Source organism: Hyalella azteca, unplaced genomic scaffold (assembly GCF_000764305.2).
Source record: "Hyalella azteca isolate HAZT.00-mixed unplaced genomic scaffold, Hazt_2.0.2 contig6365, whole genome shotgun sequence".
NCBI classification, from domain to species: domain Eukaryota; kingdom Metazoa; phylum Arthropoda; class Malacostraca; order Amphipoda; family Hyalellidae; genus Hyalella; species Hyalella azteca.
Window position 1 is genome coordinate 1 of NW_025936528.1, and position 23,962 is coordinate 23,962.

Genomic DNA, 23,962 nt, shown 5'->3' on the forward strand with positions numbered 1-23,962 from the left:
TTGCAAACCGATTGTTGCATCCAGTCGCTTATATTGAAAATAAAATGATTTATGCAAGTATTTCTTGCATCAGAGATAATTCAAAGTTTGCTAATGTTAACAGCATTATAATACATGCAGAAACGTACATTTTTTTATAGATATTAAAAATTTAGGCTCTATGACTTGTATACTATGTCTATTATAGTCAATAGGATTTCAAATCGATGCATGCATTCAAATTCAAATTAGGTCCACCCACGCCCCACGGCCAGTGTAGCTGTCAGCTGAGACTCAGCTCACCTTTCTTCAGAAGTGTGAAAGCTTTTGCCGGTGAAGGTGTGTTTTACGATCGGTCCGTAATGAAGCGTTGATCGGTTCAAAATGACATAAGAACAGGTTCTTTTGAATAACCTATGGATTGGCACTATGGTTCCAGATTTGATTTTTTTCATTTTTTGCCTATTATGTTGAATTTATCTTGATAAATTCACTTCAAATTCTGACTGATTTTGCCTGCCATCACGCGTTTTTAAATGTTTTGTGTCTTTTACAAAATTTTTGTTATTTAACATGGGAAACTATTTCATTATATAAAACATAGAGCACATACCATATAGTGCATTAATAATACAATTTAATTTAATAAAAATTAATTTTTAATTTAAAAAATATAATCAGATTTTTAATTTAATATTTTTCTAATAGTATATTATTCTATAGCATGTACCATCTTTTATTAAATAATAAAATTTGATTTAGTAAAATTTAATTGTAATTAATTTTTTAATTTAATTTAATTCTACAGCTTCAACCGGTAAAAATGAGCATCATAGGAATCAAAGTAAAACTGTCATTCATACATCACAAATTGAATGACATTGGATGGATTTGATAGGTATTTTATTAATCCTGTTTATATATAAGAACGGAAATTACGCTTCTATTTCAGAATGATAATGGAAATATTTTTATTATTTCATAAACTTTTCTTGAATACACTTCCAAAAACCCATGGTCAGGAAGATGTGCCAGGTGCGTGGGAATTTATTTTGTCATTTTAACAACCTGCGTGGTGAGCCGTACTATGCTGGTAAAAAAATATGCCGTGTGCCGTATTTTAGAAAGCTAAAGTAGTTCTACTATTTTAGTTGACAATATACACGAGTATATTGACTACGCGAGTCGAACTGACAATAATAAAATGTAAGACATGTCCGGGTTACTTCTGACTCTTCCGCTTGTCCGCCTTGTTGGATACGGAACGTACAGTAATCGTAAACTGCGGCTATTATACATACGAAATGTAAACAGACGGTGTTCAGTGTTGCCATTATGCCATATGACTTTTGAGAAAATTTCTTCTAAAATAAAGTTCTAGATTTCTCATTCACCAAATTTCTGTATCAAGATAAATCATATATTATTGAAAGATAATTAAAGGCATACTGTACTGAGTAATGTGAGTATTACGACTGTTCCTCCACAAACTGCTCGTGCGCGGCAGCGCGACGTAGAATTGATGGCCGGAATTGCACGAACACGTGCGCAAAGAGAATCAATTTTTATTACATTGCGCCAAGTGTGCACAGCAATAGCTTAAAAAAAGTGAACATGCACGGGAAAATTCACCGAAAACATACATCATCCTGAGTGTGGCCAATACCATGCTATCTATGCTAACTCCTCCATCTTTGCCAACATTTTATAGTGCATATCACAACTCTTTCTCTACTTTGGACCTCTCAATAGTCTCTACAAATCTCTTACCACTAGCATCAGTGCACACAGGGAGTGACATGGGAAGTGATCACTACCCAGTCACTACCTGCCGTGGAGCTGAGGTCTCAACAGTCCAATACAGAGCTCGACCCTCCTGGAAGTTCAAAAATGAGTCATGGGGTGCATGGTCTGCTGCTCTGCAGCAGAGGGGCACAGCACCGTCTCCTGACATTGAGGTCAGCTGTGCTGGCAAGGTAGCATTATTACTGATAGCTCTGTGGCACAGGGCGTTCTTTATCAAAAGTGGTGAAGGGGCTAGGCTGCATGGGCCATGGAATAGTGCAACTTTATGCAAGTGTGCCAAATTTCAGATCGATTGGACAGGTAGAAGTGTGTTAAATATTGGTTATTAGATTTGTAGCAGACAGACAGACAAACAACAAGAAGTAAAGTTGAAGAGAAGTGTTATAAAATGAGTAAAAATCACAAAAAATGTCATTTATTGTACCTACATCTACATCATCTACAAAGGAAAAGGAGGACTTCAGATTACTGTTAGAAATAGATGAGTACCTACACTCTGCATGCTTCAAACGTTTTAAAATTTAGTTTTATTTTAAGTGTCCTGGATTACCACGTTGCCAGGGGTAATTCGGGACACTTTTATTTTTTGTCTGGCACCTTACGAATAGCTTATGGATTTTTTTTAAATGCTATACAATAGCCCTTGCAAAGAGCTAAAAAATCAGCTCAAACTTTTTTATGAAATGTTTCATGGTAAGAAGTTATTAATGAAAAACACTCAAAATTGTCCCTTATTAGCTTGTTTGATGGTATATATTATTTCTGACTGGTGTTGTAGAATAATTTATATAGGTTTGATTGAAGACCACAGAATGCTTTTTATTAATAATCTTCCTATTTGTCTTCTCGACAAGTCAAACAAAATTCTTGCTGGCACTGGGAGATCAAAAAGCAGGTTGCCAAATGACATTTTAACGGATTGTGATGTTTTGAAAATACAATTTTCATTATCAACCTGGTGTCTTAAATCAATCCTGCATAAAAGAAAATGCTTCTGCCAAACTACACCAATAATTTATATGCATATAGATAAGAGTGGTAATGTGGAGTATTTGAATGTAATTTGATTTGTGCTGCAGTTTTTATCAACCTTCCTGTCAAATCAGACCATGATTATTGGCTTGGTGCTATTTATGAGTTAATGTTCCTATTTATTGAATTATATAATAATACTAAATGCTTGATGTTTCAGGTGTTGGCTCCAAATGCAATTTTCATGTTCTTTGATTGAATTTTTGTCCAAAGAAATAATTGCAATGCTTTGAAACAATGGAAATTGATGTAAAATTGTCAGACTTGCAAGTTGTTCCAAACATGTTCAAGGATGTCAAGTATTATGCCACTGGAACTATCAGCAAGGAAGTAAGTATCATTGCACAATGTTTACGGTACCTATCTTTGAACTATATACCTATTTTCCTATCTATGAACAATGTTCATCTATCTATGTTTACATTTAACTTGGTGCTATCAAAATAATTTTGCACTTGATAATATTGGCTCTTTTGTTCTTCAAAATTCCATGCCTGCAATTCTATTCTAATAAATTTTGAAGGCATCTTGAAACTGAGGTAATACTCTGGATGTTGATACATATCAACATATCAGACTTGACATAAGCAGTGGTTGGTGTAAAATGTTGGAAAAATGTTTGGTTCTGTCAACTCAGGAGCTAATAGGAATATTTCAAGTTAGAACAATCAGTAAATGTGGCTTACCTCTACTTATCATCTACCAGTTGGCAGACACAATTTTTAGCTCATTTTCTCATTTATGGAAAAAAGGCACTATTGCACTCATCATGTCCGCCGGTCTGTCTGTCCGTCCGTCTGTGACATGTTTTTGTCAACGAGAAAATACGCTCACTGTCACTCGCTGCAGTGAGTATAGAGTTATATTTGTTTAAAACTACCGTACGTATCAGGAAAATGTAAGTTTAGAATGCATTAAGCAGTTGTTTGGTGATACTTCTGTAGTACTTAATGGCTCCTCTTCAATCAAATGATCTTATGGTTTTAAAAGTTCAAATTCAAATAGAAAGAACCTAATATAAAATCAAATTGTCATCCATTCTTATTTTTTTTGCTATTATTCTGGGGACAATGGCTACTTTCTGTAAAGTCAAGAGATGTGTTATTTTATCAATAATCTTGTTTGGGTGTAAAATGTCAGCCCAAAACTGGTTTGATTTGTTCTTGGTGAACGTGAAAGTTGTGAACTTCTTTCTGTCTTGTCAGATTTTTTTTTTCAATACAAGTCCTTGCTGCCCAGTAACTGTTCATGTGATGAAATCAAAAGTGAAGGTTTTTGATCATTACATCCATCTTAACTTACTGCACAAATTTGTACTTTTTCCAATTTATGTTCTGGTCCTGTATTATTTTGTGTTAAAATTAGTACAAATTTGTGATAATTCTGTTTACTTTTTGGAAATTTGACTCTCTCCATGAGTGTGTGAAAATTAAGGCATGCTTTTTGTCAACAATTTTCTTATTTTTTTATTAACAAGTCAAGCAAAATTTCTTGCTGGTGCCAGGAGATAAAAAAAGCAGGTTACCAAATGATGTTTTAATGGAATGCACCATTTTGAAAATACAATTTTCATTATCAAGCAGGTGAAGATTTTGCATCCCATGAAATTGAACTTTTGGAAATGACACTAGTACAAATCTTAATGTATTGTGGATCTAGTTTGAAATTCAGGGTTATAATTGCTCTGAATATAATTTCAGTGTCCAGACAAATCCTGTAGTTTGGAGGTTGATAGCTGGAGACTCACACTTGATAATGAGGGCCTCAGCTATTGCCAGTCTTGACGGGTCAGGGCACCGCATAACTATGCTGGTGACGGCCTCCAACGTCGCTCGGGTGATGGTCTCATTGTGGGCTTCCCGCATGTGGTTCTTAGATCCTCCAGATTGTAGATGGCATGTTAGTTGGCGGCTTAAGGCTGTGCTTGTAAGACCAATGAGGTTATATTTGGAAGAAGTCTACAACCTTCTATACGTACGTATAACATGAAAATAAAAAGAAATAGTTTCTAGAAGCCGTCCAGATTTTCTACAGGGGTTATTATTCATGACAAGGTTTTTATTTTTCTTATTTTGTAGTAGATCAACTGTTTTGTTTTTTGTCCTCTGTTGTGCTCTTGATGATTATGGATGATCAACTGTTGGACTCATTCATCTGCTTTGTAACCTCTGTTCATCTGGTTTTGGTGTGTGTGTGTGTGTGTGTGTGTGTGTGTGTGTGTGTGTGTGTGTGTAATTGCCCATCCTGGTAGTCTCTACTAGGTAAGGGAGGGGGTGATGGTCAGTTTTTGTGGGCACTAATGCCACTGGTAGTTCCACGATCATTACTGGGTCGCCGACCCTCCAGAACAATTTTTGCATTATACAACACCCTGGACAAGCCAGGTACTCATTTATCAACCAGAGTTGGATGAATGGCTGAGTTGACTGTGAGCTGAGCTTCCTGGAAACCTTGTCCTTGATGGGACTCAAACCCGGGTGCTGGGTGTGAGCAATAGAGTCTCTCACCACTGAACCACCACAGCTCTGAATATTCTAGTTTTGGTAGATGATTGTTGTGATAGTTCCATTATATGTTGTTTTATTGTTGGTTTGGTTTCTAGTATTATCTTCTAGCTATAAATTAGAGATTTTCTTCACCAAGTGTTTACAATTTTCTTCCAGCCACTTCCAAAAATTTAATCATGTAGTCTCAGCATGAAACTTTTGAAGGGAAACGTAAACCTTTACTTGTAAGTTGAGGTTTTAAAGGAAAACTTTAATTGATTATTTTATTTCATTTAAAGGTTGAGACATTACTGAGCAATGGAGGGGCACAGTTGGAGAGCCACATCACCGACTTGATGACCCATCTTATAGTCGGCTCCGATCCTGATGAGATTGAGATGGGAGAAGTCAAGGAAATCTATGAGAAGCCTGTGGTGCTGCAGTCCTGGGTGGTCTTATCTGCCAAGTGCAATACTCTATTGCCGTATCCTTTATATGCTTATTTTATTTATTTGTAAGTGATCCATTATGTTCTACAGTACTTACTATCATAAATAATTGTTGAATTCCACAAATACAATGGATTTGAGAATGTTGTTGCCGGGTGGATGTCTCACGTTGCGGGTGAGGTAACCGTGTTACCTACTTTGAGTTTGATTTGGCAACAACCCTTCTATCTAGTTCGATAAAGGCGAATGAAAGACTGGTGTCTTAATCTCTTAAATTGAAGTAAAAATTACGCTTTTAAAATCGCTCGTGGTTTGAAATCCAATCCCGTGTTGCCAACGCCTAATTAAGTTAACTAGTCATTTATCTGTAAGCTAGTGGACACATTTTTGCAATGAATACGTTCTAAAATAAAAAAAAACACATCCACATTCGTAAAAATTCTCACGATTGGACAACAGTCACATAGTGTAGGTACGTGCATAAACCTTGCAAAAACCAAAACAAAGCAATGAAATTTTGAAAAATGTCGGACCGGCTGTTTTGGTATCAACGCGCGGTGGGTGTCTTTTTTTCATCTCTACACTTGAAAAAAAACTTAAATTTGCAAACTTGAGTATGGAAACGAATAAATAAATCTTACTGAGAACCATAGGATTGCTTTTTTCAAGAAGTGTTTATTGTTTACAAGCTCAATGGCGTTTCTGGAGTGTTGCCATAAACTTCATTGAAAAAAAGTTGTTTTCAGTTTTGCTTGCATAATGATACAATCAAATCAGTCAATCAAATTGTTTTTTTTCTGTATGATGTCAAAATTTCAGGGTTCTGCAAGTATACGTTCAATTTGAAATATAACCTGGAAAAAAGACTATCGTAGCTCCCGTACGTCAGTCCCAGTGTCGTGTGGTGAGTCCTAGGCTAGTCCTAGTACAGTGCACTGGGTGCAGCCTTATGCTAGTCACTAGTCAGTCCTAGACTCCTAGTTACTAGTTAGCCTAGGGCTAGCTTTGGGTGTAATTTAAAATTCAAGGTTTCGATATTATTAGGAGCAAAATATTATTACTAAGTCAGTACTTAGTAGCTCCTCTGCTAGTGCTAAAGTTTGAGTAGCCCTAGCCAAGGGCTAGGCTGGGGCTGGGCCTAGCTAGGGCAAGTGCTGGGTGGAATTTCAAGGGAGGGTTAAACATAGAGATCTACTGAATTATAGTATAATCTAGAGCAGAGTTGCAGTAAAGTGAAATTTGAGATGCAATATCAATATATCTTAGATAAAATTTGAATTATAAATTATACCGTCAACCGGGGCTACTCGGGACAGATTTGATCGTTTTTTTGTTAATAACTGTTAATAACTTCTTAAGATGAAACATTTCATAAACAAATTTAGGCTCATTTTATAGCTCTTTGCGAGAGCTATCGAATGGCCTTGTCAAAAAATTCCATATGCTATTCTTAACCCTTTACGCCCTGAATTTCTGGGATGAAAATTGTAAAATTCACTTTTTCTGTTTTAAGTCTCACTTCAAAGCTGACATTCTGACCTATCCAACGGTACCAAAATCGTCTCTGTATGTTGATTTATGCCTTGATGACAGTTCGTGAAAGGGTTTGGGGTGGGGGAGTTCTTTAACATTTAATATGGGCGAAAATTACTGGTCGGGCACATAAATAGACAACCTGAAGACGCTGCTCTTTAGTTACCCGTCTGCTGTCGTGTGGGATGGTGCTCATGCAGTCAAAACTATATATTTTAGTGTTCATTAATTCTTCAGTAAGCTGATTGCTGCAATACAAGTTTGATATCATCATAAGGTTCTTGATTATTACTGTTTTTCTGCTTGTTAATTAATGCTTGTTCATATTTAATCCAATTCTTTATCTTATAGTCTTAGGGCTATGATGCATAAAATTAATAAGTTTTACTTTCTTTTATGGCAGATCACATATGCATCTTGTCCATGCTCCTATGTACGTTAGTCCATGCTCCTGTTCTAGTTGTCCATGCTCCTATGTATGTTAGTCCATGCTCCTACCCTCCATGTTTCCTATTCTCCTTAGTTCCTTAACTCCTATGCTCGTTAGTCCTATGCTCCAAAACTCTTTAGGTATACCGACATTCTTCATTCACTTATGCACCACACTTGTGTGCATTTCATAACCAAGAGCCATTTAATTGAACTGTAATCTAAATTCTGTTTCATTTGTCAGTAATAAAAGATCAATTTTAGTCTCCTTATTATCCACTTCCCAAGTAGGTTGTTGCCAACCTATCAAGTAGAAGTAGGCGACGTGTTTGCCTCACCCGCCGGAGACACGCGGCAACAATGGGAATAAAACTTCATTTCAAAACATTTGAAGCATGCAGAGCATACTCATCCATTATTAACAGTACTCTGAAGTCCTCCTCTTTCATTGTAGAAGATGTAGAGGTAGAATAAATGACATTTTCTATGATTTTTACTTGTTTTTCCTTTATTGATATGATATTACCATAAACATTAATTACCATCAACTGGGGTGACTTAGGCCTCCTTTTTGATTCATGCTGGGGCAGTAAACGCCGGGTCATAAACGCCGGGGTCATAAACGCCAGGGTTGTAAACCAGGTCATAAACGCCCAAGTGACTTTGGCCATTGTTTATGACTGTTTATGACCTGGCTTTGGCTATCATTATGAACACCACTGAATCCCCCAGTTGAGGGTACCCTATTATTGATGGGATATTACTGTATTATTGATGTGATATTACCCTATCCATGAACTTGCCATTGAGCATTTACAACAATCTTGTTCACTGCAAGCTTCATATCAGCAGCCTTATAGCATTTTTTCTGTATCTGTAAGCTTACAGGACGGCATGTAATTTGTGCGAGGATAAGTGAACTTTTTTTTGCTCAGCGAGGTAAATGTAATCAATATTCTTTGTTTTTAATCAATTTTTTTCTTAACTAGAGCCTTTGCTAACTGAGGTTCTACCATAAATGCATTTTTGGGGGTGTCCCGAATAGCCCCAGGGGGGTGTCCCGAATAGCCCCAGGGGGGTGTCCTGAGGAGCCCCGCCGTGCAGAAATGGCTGCCATTTCGTTTTGGAATGAGATAGGCAAATTCTGTCAATTACATTTTCAAGCCGACACCTGGGTGCAACTTTTACATAAGTAAAATTTTTTAATACAGTACGGCGAATATTTTTTTTTGCTACATACCTTAGCAGTTGTAACTTTACAAAATATAGATTTTCACCATTTTTTTCAGGAATTTTTCAAAGCAAGTAAATGTAGTATTTTTCAACTTCCTTTATACTACATAGATAGGAAAAATGTTGATGTTTACGCTACTATTTTTAGTTTTGCAATATTCCAATTAGTTTCGCTACTACAACAGTTTTACAATGTGTCGGAGGCCATTCCCGAGTAGCCCCGCTTGTCCCGAGGAGCCCCGGTTGACGGTAACTTAACTACAATAACTTATTGAAGTTATTGATTTAGACAAGGCAGCTGACAGAAAATTAGGAATATGATTAATTTGAATTGTTGTGGTGTTATGGCAGAATTTTGAAAAGATGTTATGTTACCAGTTTGGAATATTGTGCATGTGCAGATTTTACACAAAAATTGCGGGCGTGATAGAATAGGCTTTGAAAATCACAGGAGCCTGAGGGGAAAATTGGGTGCAAGCCACCCGTGAATTAGTCTGAAATGCCCGTAAATGTTAATCTGACCAATTTCCCTGTTTCTATGATTTTTTCACAATTTATTTGTGTAAAATAAGAAGGCACTCTACATACTAGGGAGTAGGATAACCATCAAATAGCTACCTAAAATTAGCAAAAATCTGATTTGGCACTGCAGTCTTGACTCTTGAATACACAACTCACTGCTCCAATTCTGCTGTGCTTAACTGCCTGGCTTCCTTGCCAATTCTGCTGAGAAACTGGCGCACAGAGCTGGGATCAAACCCTCACCTCTTTGCTCCAATCTTGGTATTCTGAACTTTAACCACTGGGCCACCCCAGTGTTAAAGGTCTGACAATGCTGAAAATGCTTTGTTTAATAACTGGATACATTTTTTTCTTGCAGAAACTTGAGGAGATTTTCTAACATAACTGTCATTCATTGGCTTAGGCAGTTTGCCAACATTGAAAATTTGACAGAGATCTTTGCAAAGTGTCGCCAATTCTTCAGTAAGTTTAGCATTTAAAAATTTATGTTTTCAAAGAGGATTAATAATTATTATTGGCATTCAATGCCATGTTCTGCTTCAAAACAATTTTTTTCTTAGCTACTTGTATAGTGATTTTAAACATTCTTTGATTTTTTATCATTTATTTTGATTTTTGATTAACTATTAAATTTTTTTAATTATTATTTCAATGCTTGTTAATAGATGTCCATTTACACATTTTTCTAAGATCATTTTTATTTAGTTTATGTGCTGTTATGTTTATATTTTACCTATAATGCTACTTCACATGCCACCAATATTATTCATTTTCCAAAGTATGCTCTTGAATCATTCTCTACTTTACCCTGACTTTGTCATATTGTTTTCAGTTTCATTTTGCACAGGAAAGAACCCTGTCATTCCACCCAAGAAAAGAAAGTCAACAACCACCAGACTTGGCACTGGAGCAACATGGGCAGTGCTTCACCAGTATGACCAGCCCACAGAGTCAGACCTTGTACAAGACTTACCACTAATAGGTCATGCAATTAGGTTCTGCTTAGAACATAATAAGTCCTACACAGCAACATGTGCTTGGATTGAAAAGGTCTTTGGCATGAGTGTCCATGAACTACCTACATAAGAAGTCTCATGAAAAAGTATATCAAGTTCAGCAAAAATACCAATGAAAATCTAAAAGAAGATACTTTGGCAAAACTCCGAGTCTTTTGTGAAGAGCCTCTCAGCAGTTCACACCCTGAGATGGAGTTAAGTACTGTGCAATTAGAGCCATCAACATCCTCTCATGCGTCCTTGCCACCTACTTCTGATGCTACTGCTCAACCATTTGTGTTCACTTCTATTGAGCCCACATCTGAAGAAATTGCAGCATAAATAGCTACCAAGCCTTCTGCATTTGTCCAGCTTCTCATGCCAACCTCAGGCTCTCGACCCTACATTCAGCTCTCAACCATCTCTCCACGGCCAGCACGGAGAACTCCTAGCATTGGAAGGCAACTCCGTAAATGCAAAGACAGCCCAAGGAAGCGGCTCTTGAGAAACCATTGCCGGGATTTATCTCTTAAAATTGCCAAACTGAAATCTATCTACCATGAGCGCATGAAAATGATAAGGTTGACACAACGCAGAATGCCAATAATGGTGAAAAATCTTGAGAAAAGGGTCAAGTGGCAAAATGAGGCTAATGTCAGGGTAAAGAAACAAATGCGTTTTTGGGGGTGTCCCGAATAGCCCTGGGGGGGTGTCCCAAGTAGCCCTGCTGTGCAGAAATGGCTGCCATTTTTTTTTTGATTGAGGTATGCAAATTCCGCAAATAAAGTTTTCATGCTGACACTTGTCTGCCACTTTTTTCTAAGCAAAAATTTTTAATACGGCAAATATTTTTTTACTACAGACCTTAGCAGAAGTAACTTTTCCAAATTTTGTTTTTCACTGTTTTTTTAGGAATTTTTCAAAGCTAGTAAATGTAGTATTTTTGAACTTAATTTATACTACATAGGAAAAATGTTGAAGTTTACGCCACTATATTTAGTTTTGCAATATTCCAATTAGTTTTGCTACTAAAACAGTTTTATGCCATGTCAGAGGACTATCCCAAGTTACCCCGCCCGTCCCGAGTAGCCCTGGTTGACGGTATATATTGTTTCTGACTGGTGTTGTAGAATAATTTATATAGGTTTAATGGAAGACCAGATAATGCTTTTTATTAATAATCTTCCTATTTGTCTTCTCGACAAGTCAAACAAAATTCTTGCTGGCACCGGGAGATCAAAATGCAGGTTGCCAAATGACATTTTAACGGATTGTGATGTTTTGAAAATACAATTTTCATTATCAACCTGGTGTCTTAAATCAATCCTGCATAAAAGAAAATGCTTCTGCCAAACTACACCAATAATTTATATGATGAAGGCACCACTTAGTGACCTTCTTCAACACAGGGTTGTTGGTCGCTTCATTGAACACCGTTGGTACGAGCAAAATGACAAAATTGACATAAGGTACCATGGCAAGTTTGAAGGAATCAAACAAGTGAAGAAGTCCGTATATGTTGTGGCCTATTGGAAGAGTGATGAATCTTATGCCATTGCAGTGGACTACGACATGGATGTGTATGAACTAGCCGCCGACATCATTTTTGGAGACTTAATTATTTTATAGGTAAGACTGTTAAACTTTATATTTAGTATTTACCATACTTTTGTATGGAATAAATTAATTACCTGGTTCTTCATCTGTTCACAATGGCAGGCCAGTCCATAAAATGAGTTTTGTTATTGCCAACGTACCTTGATAACTGACATTTTGGTTTTCTTTTTGATCATCTTAATAATTTTATTTTTATCATGTTTAATTTAACTAATCTGTTAATGCTGTTGCAGAACCAGTTGAACCAGCCTCGACCATCAGCATCACCAATACCCTACGACCTACCGGATACCACTCTATTGCAGACCCTCTTCAGTCCAATTCAGCATCCCCAGTTCTATTGCTATAGAGTAGACTGGTAGCAACTCAGCTTTTGCTACAAGCTACACTACCAACTACAGCACAGGCTCAGGACAGCCATGGCACAGATCTCGTTTATAGCGACACTGAAATTTTATAGGTTAGATTGATAAGTTTATAATTAACTGTTATTTATAACAAAATAATAAGTTCATCATCTAGTGATATATAAACATTACATGGTCGTGCTTAGAAGTTAGAGTTCTACAATGTTGTTTTGTAAGTGGGCAATGAAATTAATCATCCCAACTTTAATTAATGTGCTGATCATAGATGCCATTTTAGAAGGAGTAGAGCATCCACAGAATGGTATGCCCACAAGAATTATTTTTCTGATACGATTTTAATGTCTTTATATTTTTTCCGTATTCAGGAGAGACTCGGGCCCAGTCCAGTGGCCCTGAGTGGGTGCCAGTGCAGTCCACGCATCAACAACACGGTCAATTGAGTGGAGTTGTTCTCATCTATTGACCAAATCTTCATGCCGTAATGTTGCGCGTTTGCCGCTCTCTCCGCCTCCTCCTGAGCAGCCGTCTCCCTGAGGATGAAGGCTGAGGTGCCATCAAGCAGCAGATCCGGGCAACTAACAACAACAGTGCATTTTTCAAATGGTTTTTCTTTGCATTGTTTGTATAATTATTATCTATGATGGTGTCATACTACTAGCTATATACTTGCGTGTCATATAATGATATATACATAATATACTGCAATATTTAGTCTTTATATGCTAATGTCGTAGTGTAGAAGGTGAAAATAGGCCTTGTCATGTGACTTCTTACTAAGTACCTACATGACGGCTGACATATAACTGAATCAAATAATGTTTAGTAGAAGTAAAAGTTGTTTCAGTGAAATAAACTTGTGGTCAAGATAGTTAGAACGTCATTTGCTTAGACTCTAAGTTGGGTCACAGGGGAAATCACCCTACAACGAGGGAGCTTCAGAAGTAGAGGTCACATTATTTCTCAATAAAAGTGGCATACTTCAAAGCGCAGCTGTGCCGAGTGCCATAGGATGCACCGATGGAGCTTCCTAGGGCGTTATTAAAAATAAAATTTGCCTATTTACAATATTATTTGAAGTAATCTCCTTATTCTGAGAACATTTTGAAGCCCCCTCGTACATAACAACTCCCCCACCCCCCTGCACCCGCAGTCTCAACCAAAATGTTTTATTCTAGTTGGAATAGATAGCCTACAACAAGAGCTTTCGAATGGTACCAAAATCTTTGAAATTGGCTCATAGGAAGCCTAAAAATGATAGCTTTTCTCAAGTTTTTCTCATGAAAGTACCAAAAGCTGGTGCATTTTTGACGCGTAATTGAATAAAGGAAAAAATTGATAGTTTTTTCATTTTTAGACCTACACCGCTCATACTGATATATTTTTTTACATTTTTTTCTCTTTTTAGTGGTATAACTTTTTTTGTGATCACGGGAAATTTTTTTTTTTGTGCACGTACCTAGATTAGGTACTTTATAGAAACTGAGCAAGTTAGCGTATGTGTTTTAAGCCTTTAAGAAGTTCATTTTTTGCCTCAAATAACGATGTTGGGTAGAAAAAGTGGTCTTGGTAGATTGAAATAATATATGAAGCTTTGAAATTAGAATTCCTTCCTGTTGCCTGGGCTCCTGGGAATTGACCCCATTAGTGCCCAGATGATGATGATCATCAATGCCAGATCAAAAACTTGCATCCATTTGTAACACATGCTGATGCTTGTTAGTTGTTACTACTTGTTTCAGTCCATGCACTGAGCCACTGACAGGTCCTCTTCTTCAATACTTTCATTTGATGAGTGATATGGGCAGCTAGCTAGCTCAGGCCTTTAACAGCCACTGGCATGCCCAGATTCAGATGGTTGCTACTGATTGAGTGGTTGCCCAATTGGAAATTTAAGGTAATGATCAGGAGTACTGCATTTTGAAATTCTCACGGAATTACACTGAACCGCCATTAGGCGCCATTTCACGGATTTTGTAAGAGATCTTGAACATTCTCATGGAATTGCTGTTTTCTCCAGGGTGCAGAAGGTGGAAGCAGCATTGCCAATATATGGGTTGTTAAGCCCAAAGCATTGCCGACCATTTTCAAAATGCGTCGCCGGGTAATTTTTAATGAAAAGCAATTTACGCTGAGTAATGAAAAACTATTTACAGGCCACTTATTTACAAGGCTGCATGCACGTGTTACCCCAAATACCTAATTTTACCCTAAAAACAGCCCGATTGTACTGCAAGTGTCAACTGAACATGTGATAATGCAGTCTGACCGCTCTATTGTGACCGCAACTAGCTACCCAATTGTAAACTTGTTTACATTTTTTTGGTGGGAACTCATCGCAATCGATTTCCGGATAAGCTTTACTGCATCTTGATCCATCCAACGTACCGGAAACCTTACTTTTTTCTAAATAGTTGGCCAAAGACTGACAAATATATTAAATGCAAGAATTACAATCTAAATGTGTCGGCAAGATCTTCTGAAGGGGTAAATTTTGATACTGAAGCGTCGCCAAAGATCTTGCAATATTCATCCACTCTCTGCACAGTGGTGTTTTCACGATTCATCATTCAAGCAACTAACATCTCAATTTTGTCTAAGAAAGATTACTCATTACGTTGCCTCAATCCTTGAGCATAGAAAATAAACACCTAAATTGTTTTAGTGTACTAAATTACTGCATCCAATGCACCTTCTCCCACTCCACAGTGCACGCAAACAGTTCCATCTCCTACGATGCGGACGTGAGCAGCTACTGTAAAATGGGGTAACTTTGACCACTTTTTTTTATCAAAACAATGCCATTTTTTTACTAGATAAGTTAAACTTAAATTGAAACATGCAAAATACAGACCTTTTAGATATGCAAACTTTTTAAATCTTTCTATTGTGTTACGTAGCCTCAGTATTAGGCCTTTGATGGCCATTGACAAAATTTTTCTATGTCAAATCGTTTTAAAGTTTTGGGGGTTTTTGTTAAAAAAACAAAAAGTGGTCAAAGTTACCCCGCCGGTCAAAGTAACCTCATTTTACGGTACTTTATATAATGCAGTAGCTACTCTTATAATATGTGATGTTTCATACTAAAAACTGATTCAAGAACCAATGTTTTTTAAGAAACAAAGGTAAATATTTTAATCATACAATAATAAAGACGAAAAACTTTAACCAACTGCAAATTAGTTCGTTCGTTTTTCAGTTTTTTTTTGAGGATGTGGAGTCGTCCTCCATGCACCTCACGGCTTAACAGGGCTCCCTCAGCAGGCAAGCCAAAACCTGAAACATGAAGAACCATCAGATGTCACCAAAGTGGTACTCAAGGAGTTATGGGTCTATTGGTTAGTATACTAGTTAGTAGCCCTTACCTAGGAATAGGCTTGTCATTTGGACACACAGGTTTGGGGGCCAGATGGTCCAGCCTGGGCTGGTGCAGCCTGGAGCATCTATTGTGTTGTTCAGGAATCAAGATTTGTATACATACCATGGACCCTGCTACTTTCACTCTACAACTACTGGGTCCAGGCATGGGGGCAAGTTGATGCATCCATGGTCCAAAGACTTGTCAGAAGGACATATAGATATGCTTCCAGCACCCCCCCCCCCTCACAGGTGATACACTTAAATTTAGTATGTGCATCGACAGGGGGAGGTGCTGGGAGACTATTGCCAGTAGGCTCCAATGATATTAGTACTTTTGAAGCTAGGTTAATGGTTAGTTCTATGATCATTCTCTAGATTCTTTCAATTTTCCAGTTGATGCAAGACGTGAAACATATTGCATAATTTCATATTGAATCTTGGGGGGATATTCTACTCCACCAAGTATACATTTCATGGTCACTGGGACTCCAATTGAATGCAACGGAGACTGCAAAATTGTACGACTATTTGCAAATATTGGACACTGGAGAAAAAAATGTTGAATTGATTCTACTCTCCCACAATGACAAAGATTTGAGTTAGCTCGCTTAAACCTATACATGTGCTCCCTCAAGCCTACATGACCCAATCTGAATTTTGCAAATGCAGTTTCCATAATTCTCTCCTTAATGGATTACCAAGGCCAATATCCCATTTTATCCCTAATTTTCCTAAGGTGTTGGCCTGTGTTAGTAGTTGCTACCTTCTGCTTCCAATCTCCTTCCCACACCTTCCAGACTGCAACCCTTATCTCACTCACCTTGTCCTCTCTGCACATCACAGCCTCAGCTGATACCTCAGGTAATGTGTGGGCTGCTTTGGCTGCCAGGTCAGCCATCTCATTTCCCTTGATGTTCTTGTGGCCCAGGATGAACTGGATCACCACTGGAAAAGGAGCTCGAAGAACAAGTATTATTTGGTGAATTTTAAACACTAATGGTAAATGTGATGTTGGTTTGCGGGATGTTAACAAGCTCAAACTTGATAAAGAGTCAGTGTATATAACAGCTCCTCTGCCATTTGCAGTGCCATCCCTTATCTTTAGGACTGCTTGAGCGATAGCAAACAGCTCACAGCTTAGAATTGTTTCCTGTGGGTATGATTTCCAATTAAACATATGAAATGTATTAGCCTCCCGAACCACTATTGATGCTGCTGCAGAGGGTTCAGGCTCAAGAATCTTTGAACCATCAGTATATACTTCAAGAAAACCATTATAAACTGTATCTTGTAGGTCTCTTAAAATGTTGAGAGCAGCTGACTCCGACATCTCTCCAACCGGCTGCCCTGCAAAGAAAGGTGAGTAGTGCACAGTAGAGATCTGCAGCACATCCCACAAAAGTCGTATTCAAGTCATCCATAGTCTTTTTTGCTCGCAGTGCAAAATGGGGAGCAAAAATTGTTCCTGCCCATGGACGGTCAGCAAAATCTGTCACGTCAGAAAGGCTGCGGTAGACAGGCAGGTGTTGGGGTAGCTCCCCCAGTCAGCAGAAGTACCGCAACCGGACCAGGTGGCGGTGAAATTTCAATGGGGGAACATTGCTCTCTACCTCTAGTGAAGATATTGGTGATGTTTTTCTTGCCCCAATGGCCAATCTGAGGCACCTATTTTGAATTTTGTTTAGTCTTTCCAGATGACTGCTTGCTGCCGTCTCATAGAACATGGAACCATAGTCTATTTTGCTTCTTATTACTGCCTTGTAAAATTTGAGCAATGTTTCTCTGTCTGCTCCCCAGTGATGGGCCGATATGGACTGCATGACATTGACCCTCCCAAGGCAGCTCACACTTAAAATGTTTATTTGGTCCCTCCATCCCAAGGCTGGAGAGTCTAGAGTGAAACTTCTGGAAGAGACAGCTGCCACCTACCCCAAGAGCCCTTGTGAAACAGCCAATGGCGATGGGACTTGAAAGTGGCTTTGCTGGGAGCAACGCTAATTGTCAACAGCACTGGCTCATGGTCGCTGCCCATTTCGGGTTCCAGCGTTATTTGCGAGAGGGGCATTATGTCCGTTGAGACAAAACAAAGGTCCAAAGTAGAGAAGGTTCCAGTTTGTGCATGGAAATAGGTAGGAAGAGAAACAGGTGTTAGTAGGCTTAAATCTGGAAACTCCCCCAGGCTCTCCACCAAGTTCAGGCCAGCTGTGTTGCATTCGTTTCTGTCTTCCCACATTGTGTGATGTGCATTGAAGTCCCCAGAATAACTCGGGGGCCAGACAATTGTTCAAGGTAATGGGTGTACTCAGCTGTAGGAATAGGCATGTTTGGGTTGTATATGTACATTGGTAATGCTTATGGCCCTGTTTTGACAGAAAACTTTTATAGATTGTATTTCTAATGCTCCAGCTGGGAAGCTGTCTAGTGGGTTTATGATGCTATTTAGATCCTTCCTGACTAACATTGCTAGCCCTCCACCTGGTCAATGCTGTCTATGCTGGTAGTAGGCTGTGTAGTTGATGAAGGCGGGCTCATGGTTTTGTTTAAGCCAAGTTTTATGCCATGAACAGTTTTATGCCATGAGTTTTTCTCCAAACAGTTTTTATGCCATGCATTAAACTCCAAAACAGTTTTATGCCATGTCGGAGGACTGTCCCAAGTTACCCCGCCAGTCCCGAGTAGCCCCGGTTGACGGTACTGACATTCCAATTAAGGAGCATTCAAGCACCAACAAGCGTGAGGCTTTGTCGTTCTCCTTCATATCTACACTGTCCCACACAACTGCCACCTCTGAGGGACATTGAACAGCTAAGTCCTTCTTCCTTACTGCAGTGGGTGCCTTGGGTTAGGTACTCTATATAGCTTGGTCCTGCTGCCTCAAAAGATCAAATGTTCTGCACTTGACTCCTGTGTCAAGCTTAATACATTCACATGCATCCTCACACCTGGGTCAAAGAAGCAGCTTCTGATGATATCTGGAGAGCAGGATGCTGTTGATACACACATATCATCATAGATTTTTGCTACACATACTGTCAAACAAGGTAATGAGGGACAGTTTTGAGCGTCTTTCATTAATAACGCCTTACCATGAAACATTTCATAAGCAAGTTTGGGCTCATTTTAAAGTTCTTTCTGAGGACTATAGTATAGCATCTCTGAAAAAATTCCATTTGATATTTTTAAGGTGCCAGGTGCTAAATAAAAGCATCTCGAATTAACCCTGGGAACAGGGTAATCCAGGACACATGAAATAAAACCTAATTTTAAAACGTTTGAAGCATGCAAAATGTACTCATCTATTACTAACAGTACTCTGAAGTCCTCTGCTTCCTTTGTAGATGATGTAGATGTAGCATAAATGACATTTTCTGTGATTTTTACTTGTTTTTTCTTTAATGATATGATATTACCACATCCATACTCAGAGGTGGGCAGTAGCGTGCTACATGTAGCGGCTGCTACATTTTCAGTAGCGTAGCGGCACTACATTTAAGCAATTGTAGTGGTAGCAGTAGCACCCGCTACATATTTGGGTAGCGATACAAGGTTTTGCTGCTACAGCGCTACCGCTACATTTATAGATAAAGCCTTTCAATTTTACTTAATAGTATTAAATATTATTTAAGAACCAGCATGATACATAAATAATACCGTAAAAGGGGGTTACTTAGACTCCCAGGGTAACTTAGACCACTTTTAGTTTTTTTAACCAAAACCCCCAAAACTCAAAAACTATTTGACATAGAAAAACTTTGTTGATGGGCATTAAAGGCCTAATAAAGAGGCTACGTAACACAATAGAAAGATAAAAAAATTATGTATATCTAATAGGTTGAAAAATGAAAAATGTGACCCACGAAAATGAGCTATTATTTAAAGCCTGTCATAGAACCCCCTACATTTTTTTTCATTTTTTGGTAAAATAACTCCAGGTTTTTGGTACATTGGAGTAGAACTCTTCTAGTTACATATGCAAATGACAAATTTGAGGGAAGTGTCATAGTTTGCAAATGGGTGGGCGCTGCCCCTGAACGGGGGAACTTAGACCAACTAATATCAGCCCTGACAGGGTAAAATAGACTGGCTTGGAAATTGATTTAAAATTACCATATATAACATATTTCATGTTTGATACACCTATTAATGTTTTTTTTTATGTTTCAGACTCTACAGTCTTATATATGGTAATTTTAACTTAATTACCAAGCCGGTCAATATTACACCTTCATGGCTGACATTAGGTGGTCTAAGTTCCCCCATTCGGGGGCAGCACCTCCCATTTGCAAACTATGACACTTTCCTCAAATTTGTCATTTGCATATGTAACTAGAAGAGTTCTACTACAATGTACCAAAACCTGGAGTCATTTGGATTTATTTTACCAAAAAATATAATTGATTTTACCACCCAGTCTAAGATACCCCAAGGGCTGGGGTAACATAGACCATCACTTTTTTGGAAATTACATGAAAACTATTACATGAAAACTAGGCAGGAGCCAGCAATTTATGGTGAGTGAACCTAGAGTATAGAGACCTGTATTTTGCATGTTTCAATTAAAGTTTAATTTAGCTAGTAAAAAATGGCATCATTTAAAAAAAAGTAGGTAGTCTAAGTTACCCCATTTTACAGTATAAATTACAGAATAAAACTGTATGAAAGATTTCAGTGTAATGTTGTCAACCTCAGCATGTTACTAGTGTCAAAATGTTGGTGGTTCCAAGAGGAAGTAGCATGCCCATTATTACATGTAGCGGTAGCGGTGCTACATTTAAGCAATTGTAGCGGTAGCGGCCACTACATTTCGAAGTAGCGCTGCCCAGCTCTGTCTATACTTTACCGTATTATTGACGTGATATTCCCTTATATATGAACATGCCATTTAGCATTTACAACAACCTTGTCCACTGCAAGCTCCATATCAGTAACCATAAAGCATTTCTTTGGTATCTGTAAGCTTACAGGAAGGCTTGTAATTTCACACCATTTAATTGGGTCAAGTGAATTCTGTCCAACAAAAAAATATTGTTAAAACATCCCTGATACTGAAAGGAATATTTTAGTGACAAACATCATATTTTTGGAGAAATAATCCATAGTTTAGTTTGATTACTTTTGATTCTATGTTGCCCAGTGCACAAATCAATCTATGACATTCTATCATTCTATGCACAATTTTGTGATGACTGATGATGCATTAATTTTTCGTCAAGTGAATTTTTTTCGTTGAGCATGGTAAATGTAACCAAAATTTCTTCTTGTCCATTGAGTTTTTGTTAACTGGAGCCTTTGCTAATCGAGATTCTACTGTAAATGCGTTTTTATGGGTGTCCATTATTTTTATGGGTGTTTTTCTTAAGGAATTGGCCACAATTTTTTTGGGTGGGGGGATGAGCTACACAAATTCCGTCAGTCACATTTTTAAGCCAACACCAATTTTTTCATATGGCAAATATTTTTTGCTACAGACCTTAGCAGAGGCACTCTTCCAAAATCTCACTTTTCACACTTCTTCTCAGAGATTTTTTGGAGGTGGTAAATGTATGATTTCTCAACTAGCTTTATGCTATATAGATAGGAAAAATGTTAAACTTTATGCCACTACTTTTAGTTTTGCAATATTTCAATTAGTTTAGTTGTTACAACAGCTCTATGAAATGTTTGAGGACTGTCCCGATTTACCCCGNAAAAAAGGCAGCCATTTCTGCAAAACAGGGTAATAAGGGACACCCCCCAGGGTAATAAGGGACACCCCCCAGGGTAATAAGGGACACCCCTAAAACGCATTTACAGTAGAACCTTAGTTTGCCAATTCTCCAGTTAACAAAAAATCAATCAACAGAGAATTTTGATTACATTTAACTCACTCAGTGAAAAATATTTTGCTGAACAAAAAATGAATGCATCATCAGTCATAAAAAAATTGTGCATAGAATGTCATAGATAGAATTGAGCACTGGGCAGTGAAGAATGACTTGATTAAAATTGTGCGAAATTACAAGCCGTCCTGTAAGCTTACAAATACAAAAGAAATGCTATATGGCTACTGATATGAAGCTTGCAGTAGACAAGGTCATTGTCAATGCTCAATGGCATATCCATGGATATGGTTATATCACATCAATAATACTATGTATGGATAAGGTAATGTATGGATAAGGTAATGTATGGATAAGGTAATGTATGGATAAGGTAATATCATATCGATAAAGAAAAAACAAGTAAAAATCATGGAAATGTCATTTATTCTACATTTACATCATCTATAAAGGAAGAGGAGGACTTCAGAGTCCTGTTAGTAATGGATGAGCACACTCAGCATGCTTCAAACATTATAAAATTAAGTTTTATTTCAAGTGTCCCTTATTACACCGTTCCCAGAAAAATTATATATATTGCATCTGGCACCTTACAAATAGCCTATGGAATTTGTTTGGAGATGCCATACACTGAAACAAATCGGCGCGTTAGTTGCAGACATCTCCACTAGCTAAAACGTTCAATGTAGCTAAACGAATCATTCCGAAACTTCGTTCGCTGTTTTCTCAGCAGTTCATTCGCCGTTTTCTCTAATTTTTGCTCAGCCACAGACAGCCACTGCTGCTAGGCTGATGACATCATAGCAGGACCAATAAGGAAAGCCGAAAATTTACATGCAAGTTCGAATTTAATAGTTAACAAAAATTGATAATAGCTTAAATCAACTTAATAATAATGATATTTATAACTAGTTGAATATATCATGCAATAGTGATTAAACAGACGTACGACATTCACATGCTTTACAGTTTTCATCGTTGGTGTTTTGTTGCCTCGAATACAGAGGCGGTTTTGAAGTCATATTGCATATGAAACATACCACAGTCCGATTACAGTCTGTGTTACTCGTGAGCCAGGTAAAAAATCGTCGACAGTTAATTCAAACTTATTCATTATTTCTAACAATGTATATAAAAAGTTTGACAAAAGATCAACCTGGAGCTTATATCATAGACATGATTTTAGCAAAATAAGTTACATAACAATTCTATTCCTACCTATCCCAAATAAAGTCAAGTATTAATTATTGGCGGTGCGAGGAATGCTTAAATACCAACACCTCGTACAACGTCGATCAATTTTTCATGCTACCAGTAATGCAACCCTGCGATAGCACGCGACCTGCAAGTTGTGATAGCAGATGATGGAGATTCTAAACTTTCCACAAGTTTAATTATTCTTCTCGAAAGAATAAAAGAAATGAATGATATCTAGAAAATTTAGGCACATGAGGGCCTTTTCAGTCATGACGTAGAAAGTTAGGTTAAATGGCTTATTTTAATTTGCAATGCATGCGCTCTACGTGGTCAAGTGGACTAAGGCTTCGCGCGGTCTGCTGCGAGCCCGGGTTCGAATCCTGCTACGGTCGGCTATGGTTCTTCCAGCGGAGAATCGGAGGTAAGTGAAATTATAGGGTTGCAAATAATATGTCTATATATAATAATGCAGCTAATTGGAATAATATGCTCATATAATGTAACTGCCACGATAAAAAAAAGTATACCTAAATCCGGTCATATCTCAACATGAAGGTACACGTTCAGAGAGCTGCGTTGTAAAGAGCCATGTAGCAATTTCAGTAAATATTTCATTTTATACAGCAATCGATGCCATGTATTTTCTTCGGAGTTGTTTCCCCGTAATATCACTAAGGGTGCGTTAAAATCCTAGGCTATATATTGCATACGAATTATTACATTTGTATTGTTCAGTAATTAATTTGACTTTAAATTAATCTCAAACGCTTATAATTTCAGCATTTGAGACATAGCAATAGTGGACGTGATACTCATATTGTGGTATTCTAATAAAATGATGTACTTCCGGCAGTCTTTCTCTCATCCTATGCGCTATTGCCACTGCTGTATTATATTTAGTGTTCTCCGTCACAATACTGCATGCATAGAAGCGTTGGCGGTAAGTTCACTGAGGCTTTGTCTTTCTCACTGAGCGCTAAAAGTAGCTTTTAATTACGCGCTCTGGCTGGCTGAGGGGCGTTCTAGACGCATTCGGCAACTCGTTTTGGGACAAGCCTGGATAGTCACTTTGGTGCGTAGTTTCTACGCACCGATTTGTTTCAGTGTACAATAGCCCTTGCAAAGACCTTTAAAATGAGC

The 23,962-nt window shown here is 37.9% G+C and overlaps 1 protein-coding gene and 1 long non-coding RNA gene across 2 annotated transcripts; both read left to right on the plus strand.

The window, feature by feature from the left end:
* The first annotated feature begins 2,977 nt into the window (after positions 1 to 2,977).
* LOC108674322 (PAX-interacting protein 1-like) lies at positions 2,978 to 10,407 on the plus strand. The gene is made up of 3 exons (XM_018162259.1): positions 2,978 to 3,147; positions 5,603 to 5,787; positions 10,317 to 10,407. Exons 1-3 carry the CDS (start codon positions 3,055 to 3,057, stop codon positions 10,405 to 10,407), a joined length of 369 nt encoding a protein of 122 aa, XP_018017748.1. The 5' UTR covers positions 2,978 to 3,054.
* Positions 10,408 to 11,849: 1,442 nt separating this feature from the next.
* LOC108674323 lies at positions 11,850 to 12,994 on the plus strand. The gene is made up of 3 exons (XR_001931036.2): positions 11,850 to 12,093; positions 12,315 to 12,541; positions 12,815 to 12,994. It is a non-coding gene; the product is annotated as an uncharacterized LOC108674323 (long non-coding RNA).
* The last annotated feature ends 10,968 nt before the right edge of the window (positions 12,995 to 23,962 follow it).